General features: G+C 42.4%; 1 protein-coding gene across 4 annotated transcripts in view; it reads left to right on the top strand.

Moving 5' to 3' along the window:
* The window catches only part of LOC141017258 (contactin-associated protein-like 4), a 67,085-nt gene that overhangs the window by 29,489 nt on the left and 24,122 nt on the right, over positions 1 to 13,474 (top strand). For all 4 annotated transcript variants that reach the window (XM_073491912.1, XM_073491911.1, XM_073491914.1 and 1 more), the window contains 7 exons: positions 398 to 504; positions 1,608 to 1,727; positions 2,622 to 2,822; positions 6,265 to 6,427; positions 7,662 to 7,789; positions 8,371 to 8,541; positions 9,637 to 9,855. In XM_073491912.1, the coding sequence (XP_073348013.1) occupies positions 398 to 504; positions 1,608 to 1,727; positions 2,622 to 2,822; positions 6,265 to 6,427; positions 7,662 to 7,789; positions 8,371 to 8,541; positions 9,637 to 9,855 (1,109 nt within the window). The remainder of the gene's footprint in view (positions 1 to 397; positions 505 to 1,607; positions 1,728 to 2,621; positions 2,823 to 6,264; positions 6,428 to 7,661; positions 7,790 to 8,370; positions 8,542 to 9,636; positions 9,856 to 13,474) is intronic.

Here is a 13,474-nt window from a genome sequence, read left to right on the forward strand (position 1 = left end):
ACACACTAAAACCCGACACATCCACCTCGTATGACTTCAGATGAAGAAACGACTCCAGGAAATGAACGAAAACACTTCAGAGAGCAGGTTAACGACTGATTTTTTCTTTTTATCGGCATGTTGTTCGGCACGTTGTTTCATTTGGGAAAGGCTCCTGTAATCGTAGTCTCATCAGCGATATTTAGTTGGACCTGCCCTGTTTAGTCACAATATTATCAGTCCTGTCGTTAATCTCGTCTCTGAAGTGTGTTCTTTCATTTCCAGTAGAAGTCTGCAGATCCTGGAGAATTGTTAGCAGAAAATTAATCTGCCAAAAAAGCCAAACAATCAACTCTAATCTTAAATGAAATCTTTATAAGAGTTTACTCACATCATGCCTTCCCTCTCTCCCTCTCAGGTGTTCCCCCAGTCGGTGCGAACATGGCGGCCGCTGCAGTCAGTCCTGGACCGTCTTCCACTGTAACTGCTCTGACAGCGGCTACAGCGGAGCCACCTGCCACAGCTGTAAGTCACCTGTCGTTTTTTTCCCCCTCTTGCATAACAACAACTTAATCTAAGGCTTAAGGCAATGTGTGCGATTATTACCCAAAAACTGTCAACATCCATCACAGTTTGACCTAATGTAGTTGCCGTAGTTGTGCAAGTACTGTTTTCCTGTGCGATGGGGAATTTTTTTCTGAACATTTCATTTGCTATCACTTTGAATTTTACCCTTAAATACATTTTTTAGGTCTGACCTCTCGCGTTTCTTGCTTTATTGGATTGTGTTTAGCGAATCTATTCCCAGAGCTCAGCAATTAATTTGGTTGGTGCCATACTGACATAACGAAAACAGATGACAGCCAAAACTACAAAAATAAACCGGAATCAGCCTTTAAAGAGACCCCCCCCGTGAGCTATATTTTATATCTGCACAGTCTCTCTCTCCAGTGCAGGAGGTTACAGTACAATGAAATGTTTGCATGTGTGAGATATGATGGAGGCTGATGAGACTGTGGCTGTGACTAAACTGCCAAATGCCAGATAAATAAATGAAACTGCAGCAGTGAGACGAGCTAATATGTGAGATTTACTGGTTCTGTGCCGATTCCCTCGAGTCAAATCCTCGAGACAGAGCGAGGAGAGTTTCCCACACGGTTCACCTCTGGTCTCATTTTTATTGCTGATGTTTCTGTGAAAACCTTTTTTTCTAACCACGCTGAGGGACTGTGATGAATAAAAGGCCTTTGGCTGCGCAGAAGAAGAAAGATAAACAGGTGTGGGAACCTTTAGATATGGATTTGACTTAAAGGGCTCGGTTTGAGGGAGAGATGCAGGGCTGATAAAGGTCTAAAGTTTTTATTTATTGCGTCTTTGTACTCCCATCAGTCATAACTGTCCTCTCCAGCTGGATTAATCTTGACTTTATGGGACGCTGCGGCAGAAATAAAACTTGAGATGATTGTCTTCACTCCGGTTATGAGACGTTGATTCAGTGGAGATGCATACATATGAAGCAGCACCCATAATCCTCGGCAGTGTGTGATCTTCATCCCCTCACTGCTCCTGATGAGACGATGTCGACGTGATTCATATCGGAGCTGATCTCATTATTTTTCCTCTCCCAGCTGTGTACGAACAGTCCTGCGAGGCGTACAAACACAACGGCAACACGTCGGGACAGTTTTACATCGACGTGGACGGCAGCGGACCAATCAGACCGCAGCTGGTCTACTGCAACATGACAGGTGACACACACACAAACACAGAAACTCTCTCATCCTCGTATCATCACTCAACAGTTTTTCCATGATTAACATTCAGTGATGCTCCTCTCGCCACGCTCTGACTCTCTTTGTGTTTCAGCTCTTCTTCTTCTTCTTCTTCTTCTTCTTCTTCTGTTATTTCTTTAATCACACAAATCTAATTAAAGATGGAACACTTCCTCTTTCATCTGTGTCACTGCTTCGTATAATTGGTATACATGTTTAAATCTTCATAGTGATGACATTTTTTTTTTTTGTCTCTGTATCCGTCATTTCCAAGTTGAAGCTTTGTTGTCATGAGTTAGACAAGAACATGGATACCACTTTCATGTCTGTTCTCTAAATATGGACCTAGAGCCATGAGGTAATTAGCTTAGCATAGCATAAAGATTGGAAAAGTGGGGAGAGAGCTAGCGTGGCTCTTCTCATTGTTCAAAATTGCAGCTTCCACAAAAAGTGTTGTTATACCTTTTTATTGTTTTTTTTGTTTTTTGTCTCTCTCTGCTTCCTCTGCTAAGCTAGGCTAAGCTAACCTGCTGCCGGCTGTAGCTTGCCATTTAACTTAGAGAGATAAGGGTAGAACGCGGATTGGACCTACAAGTCTAGTTCTGCATCCACATTAATACATTTTACTTCCATTGTATGTTGGCATCAACATTCCCGTCTGCTTATTAGCTAAAATAATATTATGAATATTTGCAGCAAAATTAGATATATGATGGCTCTGTAGATGTAGATTACGTCTCTTTGCATGACTGGTTAGTGGCTGTTGTTGCAAAGGAAAGTGTATGATACAACATTTTTGAAAACCAAGAAGGAATAATTGCAAATTAATCAGTGATCAGCACCAATTTATCAATATGTATGTCTGCCCAGAGGAGAACACATGGATGGTGATCCAGCACAACAACACAGAGCTCACCAGACTCCGACCGTCTCCCGGTGGAAACCAGCACTCGGTCCACTTCGACTACTCTACTGAAGAGGAGCAGCTGCTGGCAGCCATCAGCCAATCAGAGCACTGTGAGCAGGAACTGTCCTACCACTGCAGGAAGTCCCGCCTCCTCAACACTCCAGGTGAGAGCCTGTTCAGTAAAGGTTTGCTGGATACATGTTTTCTTTGTACTCTGTGGATTCCCAGCCACAGCTCTTTATGCTGTCAGACTCACCTGGAGCAGCTGGGAGGAGAGGCTGTACCCGCCCAGCAGCCAGGTATCCAAACTAGTAACTTTAAAAGAATAGTTGTAGAAAATATGCTGATTTGCTTTCTGGCAGAGTTAAATGAGAAGATTAATACCACCCTAATGTGTGTACACATCTCTGCTGGCAAGTGTTCAGAGCAGAGCAACAATCATTACATGATACAGTGTGAAGATAATGTGTTCATTAGTGAGCTTTAGATTTGCTGATAGGCAGATTTTGTCGCTTTTTGGGTGGAGCCTGGCTAGCTGTTTCCCCTTGTTTCCAGTCTTTGTGCTAAGCTAAGCTAGCAGGCTACTAACAGTATGTTTAGATTACATTTTTTTTTTGTATTTCGATGGAAGTGTTTTATGTTTTTCACACCAGTGTTTAAATAAGATGCTCTGTAAGAGATGTTCAGATGATAGCATAGTGTATCGATCTTCTCATCTACCTTCATCATCCTTTGTCGAAAAGCAACTAAGCATATTTCTCAGATTGACTTTCTAACCCTTTAAAAAGCCAAAAGAAATTAACAAGTTTCTAATTTAACATTCTTCTTTTTTATTTGAATCTTGACTCATTTTGACTCGCTGAAAAAATACAGAATATTAAGAATTATTAAGTCTGTTTCTTACAGTTTATCTCTCAATAACCTGAACATGTCCTCTGCTGGACCCAGACAACGATTTTACTTCATCTTGTGTTTGTGTTTATACTTTTTAATAATTCAATCCAAACGCAGTCTTAAAAAGTAGTAACTTTATCTAATCTTAATCCTTCTAATCTTTTAATCTTATCTGTGGGACAGCACTCCAGCACTTTATTTCATCCCTTCTCCCTCAATACCCCGTGAGTGCACATTTAAATAAGAAAGGACTGTAAGCACTTACAGTAAATGACTTGTTGGGTTTAAATAAAAGTTATTGAAAGTTTGGTTAAGCCGGCTCTTTCAGCTGGGACTGTACTCATCCCTCCACCAGAGAGAACAGAAATCATTACGCTCTTTGTTGTAAACTTATCGATGTTTCGGGTTTTTCTTCTCTGAGACAAATTGATTGTTCAGGATTAGTTTAATACCTCCTCCGTTTGGGATGAGTATCGAGTGAGATCCGTGTTTTCTTTGTTTAGTCTTGTGTTTTCTTCTGCTTGTATCGACTCGGAGGCGGAGAAACACTTCGATCACCAAGTTCTGTTGAGTTTGTCTTGGTATACAACAGTTTACACAACAACAACAAATCATCCAGTGTTTAGAGACGGCGCTGACACATCAGGGACAACATGTGATATCATTCAGTTTTTATCCATGCTAGAAGTTTGGCTCCAGATTTGTTGGTTGCTGGGATCATAACTTTGGTCCACACTGAAATATCTCTACGAATATTTAATGGATTGCTGTGAAAGTTTGTACAGACATGCATGTTGCCCAGAGGATGGTTTGCATCAGCAGCTTTGGAGGGAATAAACTCGGCTCCTCCAACTTGTGTCAGAAGTTGGTGTAGGCTTCGTCAAACATGGTGTGTAATAAACAGAGTACAGTAGAAGAAGAGGTCACAGCCAGGAAACTACTAATAAACCTCGGAGAAGAAGAAAAACGTATCAGTCGTCATCTATCCCTCATCAGCACCCTCTTCTTCTTTGTCATCTGTTGTTTGTTTCTCCTACTTCTTACTACTTTCTCCTACTTTGCTCCTAAGTTTTCTTCTTATTCTTCTTCCTTTCCTCCTCCTCCTCCTCCTCCTTCTTCTTTTTCTTCTTCTTCTTCTTCCTCTTCTTCCTTTCTTCCTCCTCCTCCTTCTTCTTCTTTTTCTTCTTCTTCTTCCTCTTCTTCTTCCTTTTCTTCCTTCCTTCCTCCTCCTCCTCCTTCTTCTTCTTCTTCTTCTTCTTCTTCTTCTTCTTCCTCTTCCTTTCCTTTTCTTCTTCTTCTTCTCCTTGTCCCCATCCTCGTCCTCGCTCTCCTTCCCCTAAGCACAAAAACACTTCTGCATAACTCATTCTTGCCGTTTCCATCACTCTTTTCTATTGTGATAGTTCAGAATGTGTATAGAAATATGTTTTTACAGAAACATGGTTATTGTGAGCGTGTTAGCATGCTGACGTTAGCAACTAGCTCGAAGCACAGCTGTGCCTTTTGATTCTCAATCTTGTTGACAGCTTTTTGTATTTGAGCATCAAACAGCGCGGACATAACTGATTAGACGATGAGAAGAAAAAAAATAAATCGACCTCAGTTTGGATTAACCAGATCAAGTCATTCGTAAGGATTGATCTGATTGGCAGATATCCAGTAGACATCCACACAGCTCCTGATTGAAAGGACACATCTTCAAAGTTTCTCCCCCCCTGTGGAACTACAAAGACGAAACCTGAGTGGGGATGTAACTCTTCTGAGGGCCGGGTGATAAAAAACATGATGGATGAAAACAGTGAAAGTGATAGAAAAGGGAGAATGGGTTGATAAATAGAAGTTCCATCACAGGCTCTCTACTGCTCTCTGGGAGAAAATGAAGAAGCGCTGACTCAACAGAGACCTTTCCAATCGCCTCCTCTCACTCCTCTCCACCCACACACACGCGCTCAGAAATACATTTTTCACTGTATACTATCATCTCCCTCCATTCAAAAACAATATATTCAGTGTTAGGGGTAGGAGCTGGCTGCAGACACTGGATTCATCTTGGGAGGCTGAGGGATGAGGACTCTTTCCATTCAGCACTCTGCTGTTTTATCACCGTCCAGTTCATGTTAGGACACAGAGCGGCTTATAGTACATCCAAACAGAGTGCATCGAGTAGCTTCTGCATTCTGCAAGCGTCTTTTGATCGATTACGTTCAAGAGGCTGCGGTTCTGCGCAGTTCTGTGCTTTCACAAAGTTTTGACCAGTAATAATACGATGCACCTCTCAGATAGATTTTTGTGTGCTGTAGTTTTATTTTTTTAAAGCCTTATATGATTTTAAATTAAGCTAGCCAGTTTGCACCAATTAGGGTTGCATTCATTAGCAGAAAGTTAAGAGACACACACTCGATAAAATGACTTCAGAGCGAGCTGGTCCTCAAAGCTTCTTTTTCAGGAGAAAATCTTTGAAAGCTTTTTTTGTTTGGAAGCTGTGATTAACTTTTCTTCACTTTCTAATAAGAATATCTGCTGGTGAAGTCGCACCGAGAGCCGTGAAATCCTCCATTAATAGTCCAGCTGAGGTGACTGTTTCTGCAGGAAATGATCCGATGTCTCAGGATGTCAGTGTTGATGTTTAAAAGCTGAAGAAGGAGGTGACAACAGAAGGTTTTTTAAGGGTGTGTTCATGTGCTCGTGTGTGTGTGTGTGTGTGTGTTTCAGAGGGCTCTCCGTTCAGCTGGTGGCTCGGTGGTCCCGGCGCCGGTCGTGTCCAGACTTACTGGGGCGGAGCTCAGCCAGGCAGCCAGCAGTGCGCCTGCGGCCTGCAGGGAGTCTGTGTGGACCCACAACACTACTGCAACTGCGACGCCGACCGCATAGAGTGGTACTGAACTTTATGAATATATACACATGCTTATTGTCTTTGTATAAACAGGAATGGTGCTGATTTGCACTTATTCATGTCTTTATTTGGCCCGGTGTGTGCCGTTACCTGGTTCCTGTTTTCGAGCCTCATTGTGTGCATAATTATCAGTACTAAAGTTTGATTTAATGTCCCGAATTAACTGAAAAATTATTATTAAAAATGATTTGAAGGGTTTTTTTCGACCATCTCTCAGTCCAAACTCTTCATTGCTGACGCTTTCTCCCTCATCGTGCTGTTAAGACACGCCTCTCGCCTCCAGTCCTGGAAAGATCTCATCTGACAAAGAGACTGACGTGTATATTACCAGAAGGGCATGAAGCTGAACATGGCTGTAAATGGACAGAACTGCTCGCTCAGCTGTCTGTCTGAAGTACTCTTTTAGAAAATGGCTGTCACAGAAAATTGGCAGAAATGGAGTTTGGAGTGTCAGGATGCTATGATCCTGGCTCACCATTAAAACTGTCTGAGACGCTGCGCAGGTTGTTTCAGCTTATTAAAGCGCGGCTGTTATTTATGAGTAATGTGCTGCTATTAATGCAAGAAAACAGGTATAATTATAAGCATGTGTGTCCAACTTGTTACTCATATAAAAACATTTGCATCTTTTTGTTGGGATTATTTATGCTCATACCTATTTATCTTTTCTTCTTCCTCTTCTTCTTCTTCCCTCGCTCTTCTTCTTCCCTCACTCTTCTTCTTCTTCTTCTTCTCCTTCTTCTTCTTCTTCTTCTTCTTCCCTCACTCTTCTTCTTCTTCTTCTTCTTCTTCTTCTTCTTCTTCTTCTTCCCTCACTCTTCTTCTTCTTCTTCTTCTCCTTCTTCTTCTTCTTCTTCTTCTTCCCTCACTCTTCTTCTTCTTCTTCTTCTCCTTCTTCTTCTTCTTCTTCCCTCACTCTTCTTCTTCTTCTTCTTCTCCTTCTTCTTCTTCTTCTTCTTCTTCTCCTTCTTCTTCTTCTTCTTCTTCCCTCGCTCTTCTTCTTCCTCCCTTGCTCTTCTTCTTCCTCCCTCACTCTTCTTCTTCCCTCGCTCTCCTTCTTCTTCCCTCGCTCTTCTTCTTCTTCCCTCGCTCTCCTTCTTCTTCTTCCCTCGCTCTCCTTCTTCTTTTTCCCTCGCTCTTCTTCTTCATCTTCTTCTTCTTCTTCTTTCTCCTCCTCCCCTTCCGTCTCTTCCTCTTCTTCTTCCTCTTCCTCCAGGACTGAAGACTCCGGCCTGCTCATCCATAAAGACAGCCTCCCCATCCGGTCTCTGGTGCTGGGTGACATCCAGAGGCCCGGGTCGGAGGCCGCCTACAGGGTGGGACCACTCAGTTGCCATGGAGACAGTAAGTCCACCTCTGGTTGCCTGGTTACACATGATGGAGAGAGACAGAAATCATATTACTGTCACCTTTTTTCCTGTTTAATGAAAGGTTTCAAGCTAACAAAAGAAAAACAGTTGTTAGTTTGAACAGTTTGAAACCACATTCACTCAATCAGCTGGTGTTTTTTAATCAAGCAACAAGGTGAAAACAGTAACTTGTAGTTTAAAGGTTTCAATCCACCTGCCAATTATGTGATTCAATCTTCTGGGTAAAATACCTCAACATCTAGAAGCTAATTATCATTAGCAGAACTGTTGCTAATGCACATTTCCTTTTTAAGTTTTCACACGCCGATACTCTCATTACATGCATTACAAGGTAAATCAAAGCAACACACGTTTTTTTCCTTCTTTCAATTAGTCATAATTACAGCCGGTCTATATCTACCCGAGTAGATAGATAAATAAACCTTTGGCATGATTAATCAAACGAGAAATAATACCCTTGTGTAAGCTCATTAGCTAAACATGTCGCCTCATTTGTTTGCTACGTGATTCCCATTTAAATTTTCCTCACAGTGAGTTTTTTATTGTGATTCTCAGAGAGCTTCTGGAACGCGGCTTTTTTCGACAAGGAGACGTCGTACCTCCACTTCCCCACCTTCCACGGGGAGCTGAGCGCGGACATCTCCTTCCTGTTTAAAACCACGGCCTCCTCTGGTGTGTTCCTGGAGAACCTGGGCATCAAAGACTTCATCCGGATCGAATTGAGCTGTAAGCAGAAGCCGGAGGGTGAAGATTTAATCCGGATTAGAGTGATGCGCCGAAAAGAAACCTGGAAGTCAAAGTCTTAATCAGGATCTGTGTAGAACCCAGAGGTTACAGACATAATCTGTATCAGACCGTCCTGAAGGGAAAACATTGCTTATTTTAAGTTGCTCTGCAGCCGTCTTGACCTTCCTGTCCAGACTTTTACACAAAGTTGAACAGATTTCTGGGTTTTATACCAGGGTGTTGCTGATGGACATGCAGCTAGGTGTGAGATATGTGTTTACCTGATGTCTGGTGTTTAAAAAGTCTTGTGTAGATGGCTTGGATTAGTTATTAGAGGCATCAGTGGCCTTTTGAAACTCAGTCAGCTTTGTTTTATTTACTTTGCAGTTTCTGTATTGTGCTGCATTTTGCATTCTCATAGAAACAGCATAGTAAACATAGAAGCTAATACAGGAACGCTGCTGCACCGGCAGCCTCTCTCCTCGGGGAAATCATCGTCACTGCCGTTGTTCCAGCTCTGAATATACAGCTCCTCTGCTCTCCTCAGATCGCTCTGTAACACTGAGGCTGAGCCGGAGAACAGTTTTCTAAATGAAGTTACCGTCTGATGCTGGGATATTGTTTCATCTTGTTCTGTGCTCACAGAGTGATACATCTTCCCCCTCCGAAACATAAAGGATGAGGGATGAGGCACCTGCACTCCAAAATCGACTCCTTTTGTTAGAATGAGCGTGACAGAGAATTTTTGAACCGAGCAGACGGCTTGAAAGGGGCAACAACAGAGAGCCGAAGGGAAACCGAAACTTCGACTTTTATAGTTACTGTTCTGAAGTAAATGCTTGTTCCTAAAAATACAGCTGTGGAAAAGAGCGTTTTTCCACCGTATGTCCTGTTGCTGACCCCACATGTGTAAATAAGGACGGTCCAGTCACATTTTTGATTTAACATTTAAGTTTATTAGCAGTGTTTTACCAACACCATTTCCCATAATCCCTTTCTCTTTATGTATTTGTTTTCTTCTGTTTTTGACATCCTTTCCATAAATCACACATCTACCTCTGACTTCCTGTCTCCTTTTCCTCTCCCTCCCATCAGCCTCCTCTCAGGTGGTTTTCTCCTTCGATGTGGGTAACGGCCCGCTGGAGGTTCGCGTGGAGTCGAGCGTCCCACTGAACGACAACCGGTGGCACCGAGTCCGAGCCGAGCGGAACGTCAAGGAGGCGTCGCTTCGACTGGATGAGCTTCCTGTCGCCACGCAGGAGGCTCCTGCTGACGGACACTTCCACCTGCAGCTCAACAGCCAGCTGTTCATAGGTGAGGGTGAGATACGGACTGTGAAAAGTTACCTCAGTAGCAGAAGCACTGTGTTTTCTCAGCATCCCTCCCACACACAGAGACACTGTATATATCTTCTTGTATAATATCTTCTCTGATCGCCACTTCTCCACTTTATTGAACGTTTTTCTATCAATGTTAGTGTCTACTTGTGACAGATGTTCCTCTTCCTGTTGCAGTTTGCCATTGTTCTGCATATGGCTTCACCACTTCTGTATTTGTGACTGTTGCACCGGCAACTCTGCTGTTTTGTACGTGTTATGCATAATAATGAAGACATGCCAAGTTGAACGACAATTAGCAGCATGTGTCAGCTGTCACAGAGCTCTGACTGCCAGAGGAGGAAGGTAGCTATCGACGTCCTCCATGTAGGGCCAGGTGCAGGACAGCCCCCGCACACTGGGTTAAAGCTCCCAAAACTTTATTAGCCTGAGAAAAGGCAACATTTAGATCATCTGGCTAAAGGCCAACATGACAAAACAAGGTGTACTGTATATCGCAAAAGTGATTACAGCCCTCAGGCAAAAAACATACATACAACAAACATTTATAATATGACCTTCTGGAAGTGACAGGAATGAAAAAATAATACATCCAGGGTGTACCCTACTGTCGTCCAATGTCAGCTGGGATCAGCTCCAGCCCCACCTGGATAAGCGGGTTCGGATGATGGATGGCTAGTTTTCTTGATATATGTTCTTGATATAGATATAGGCGAGATACAGTTTATTACTTTCGCTTTAGCACGCAGAAAAGATAGAATGCCCAACTCTTCTGCTTAGAAAATCACAGCTGTTTAACACACGCTTAGCTGTTATCGACTAAATGCCACCAAGTAGTAAATATGATGCCAGTTTGACACATTTATCAATATGAGGTCTATAGCGCTGCACCTCTCCCTCCACAGCTACACCTGCCAGGAAAGTAATGCTTAAAAATCAGAAGCACGCAGTGCCGGATGTGATCCTTACCGCAGACTTTATTAACATTTAACAGATAAAGCATGCATCATGGAGCAGTAGTGTATAATGTAGTGTGTGATGTGGTTTCTTGCAGTGAGGGTCTTTAAATAATCTGTAAATGAAGCTCAACCTGTAATTGATTCGTTAAGCCGTCGTGTGATTAATCATCTCTGATACGAACTTCATCAGTCCTGCAGCCATGTTTATCTTCATCAATTCATATTCTGTGTGCGACCCCTCGCAAAAAAATCCATCATTTATTATCTGGTTTTATCATTCTGCAAATATTATGTGTGTCACTTCATATCAGTAAACACAAACTGTGGAGGGAAAACAAACCGACAAACAGTGATGAGACTGGATGAAGGCAGCGGCAGCAGCAGGGAAAAAACAGAGGTGAATGTTGATTGGCTGAGTGTGTTTAGCTGATAATCCGCACTGAGGTCACCAACAACCGCAACCCGTGTATGTTTGCTTCAGAGTTATCTGTACAGTTTCGCCCTGGGTTTATGTGCTGTAATTGAAATGTGCTGTTATTTATTTCCACATCGGTTTGGTTAGCACAACGTCAGACTGCCTTCTCGCTTTGAGAGGAGCAATGACCCGACATCATCGCGGTCTAGCTGATTAATTTAACCAGCATTTTAAGGCAACATAAACCGAACGTACACCAACTCTCTGACTCGGTATATTGAGATAAGTGATGCTAAAACAGTTCTGGTTGTTTCACATGAGAGATTTCTGGGTCTCATTTAGAAAAAGGTCGTGACATTTACTTTTAAAGCCTAATCAGAGTCAGTCAGCTGCTGTCAATCTGATCTGATCCAACCACACACACACACACTTGAAAAAGCAGATGATATTTTCAGTATTTCAGTACGAATCAGCGTATATAAAGTACATTTAATACCAGTTTGTTGCACTTTTCACTGTCCTCCCTTGCATTTAGCTCAGTGGGACTACTGTGCCTGAGAACGGATCTCACAGAGCCGCGAGCATGACTGTAAACTCTTGTCTTCGACTCAGCTCCTTTGTGCTTTCTCTTAAATATAATAGCTGATGGGTGATATCGCTCAGGTTATCTTCTCAAACTTGAGGAAACTCCCTCAAGAACCGCAGAATATATTATTTAACTAGAAGTATCTTCTAGGTGTAAAACTGGATGCATGTAACTCAATATACACAATATGTGACTGTGTAGTTTATTCATGAGCAAACAACCCCCCCACCATGGACGTCCAGTATTATATGGAGTTATTTGGATTCACAAGCCTCAGCACTGGCTTATTTAAAGTCACAAACCATCTTACTGCGTGCATTCTACGTATAAGTCTTTTATTTGTAAAGCAAACTGTTTCCATTGTTTGAATTATAAGCGGCCGCGTTGCTTTGTATGAATTTATGAGCCGTATTTCAATGTACACTGTGTTTACGAGCCGTAATCCTGCCTTGCTTTATAAGGCAGTGAAGTCCATCGTTTTGATTAATAAGCCGTGTTATTGCCTGGCATGGATTCATAATCTACAGCATTGTTCCTTCTCTAATTCCTTTATTGCTGTTTGTATTGTAGGTGCTAAAAATCCATATGCAGCAATTTTAAGAGAGCTCCAGTGTTGAATGCAGAAATCCCCTCCTTTGTGAAGGTTTATAAGTAATTATTTTTGCTCTGCTTGGATATTTTAGCCGTTGTACATTTGTGCTGCGTCCTGATGTGCTCGACACAGAGTTTATTCCACTGTGCCGCTGTGTGCAAACGAAAGCAGCCTCCTGTACGAGGATTTTGAGGATTGCTTTGATCTGTGCTTCACATATCCCTCGAAATGCAGCAGCAGTGACGTCAAATCATCCTGTAGTATAAATGTAAGCAGGATGCTGAAGAATCGAGGTGAGCCGGTGATCTGTGTTGATGTTCTTTTCTTTTTCTTCAAGTCCTCTTTGCAGCGGCACAACACAAAGTTTCCTTGTATAGTTTATTTGAAAACACACAAATCACAAATCCTGCAAACAGAAACACTGGCACTGGCAGTGTTTTCTCGAGGTTTGTGAAAAGCTAAAGGTTCGACAACACAGGGTTGAACAACAATATGTGAGCTGTAGTCCCTTTGTGCTACATAAGTATTGAGGATGAGTTCAGGAGTCTCAGCCTGAGGAAAGAAGCTGTCCTATAGTCTGGTGTTACGGCAGCGGATACTTCTGCATCTTGTGCCAGATGCAACATGACTTTTGTTTTTTTGTTGAGTTGTTTACTTTCATTATCATCGTCATTGTTCAAGCCCAGAGGAATTCGTCATTTTATTTAAGGTAACAGTGCGTTTCATGTTGTCACCTGTAGCTGTAACTTTCAGGGAAATATGAGATGATACGTCAGAGAGTGAGGATGAAAGTCAGCGACATCATGTTAATAACATTTTAAAACATAACTTCCTCCAGTAGCACTTTATTCCTGATTGATGTCAAATAGATTATCATCTGTAATGGTGGTTGCTTACCAATGAAGACAACAACTGTGCTCTGGTGGTACAGCAGCAGATACTTCTGTATCTTTTGCCTAACGGCAGCAGGGTGAACAGACTGTGGCTGGTGTTGGTGGGTGTCCTCTCACTTCACCGATGTCACTGATGTTCTGTAGATGGGTG

The sequence above is a fragment of the Pagrus major genome, chromosome 21, assembly GCF_040436345.1.
Source record: "Pagrus major chromosome 21, Pma_NU_1.0".
Classification (NCBI taxonomy): domain Eukaryota; kingdom Metazoa; phylum Chordata; class Actinopteri; order Spariformes; family Sparidae; genus Pagrus; species Pagrus major.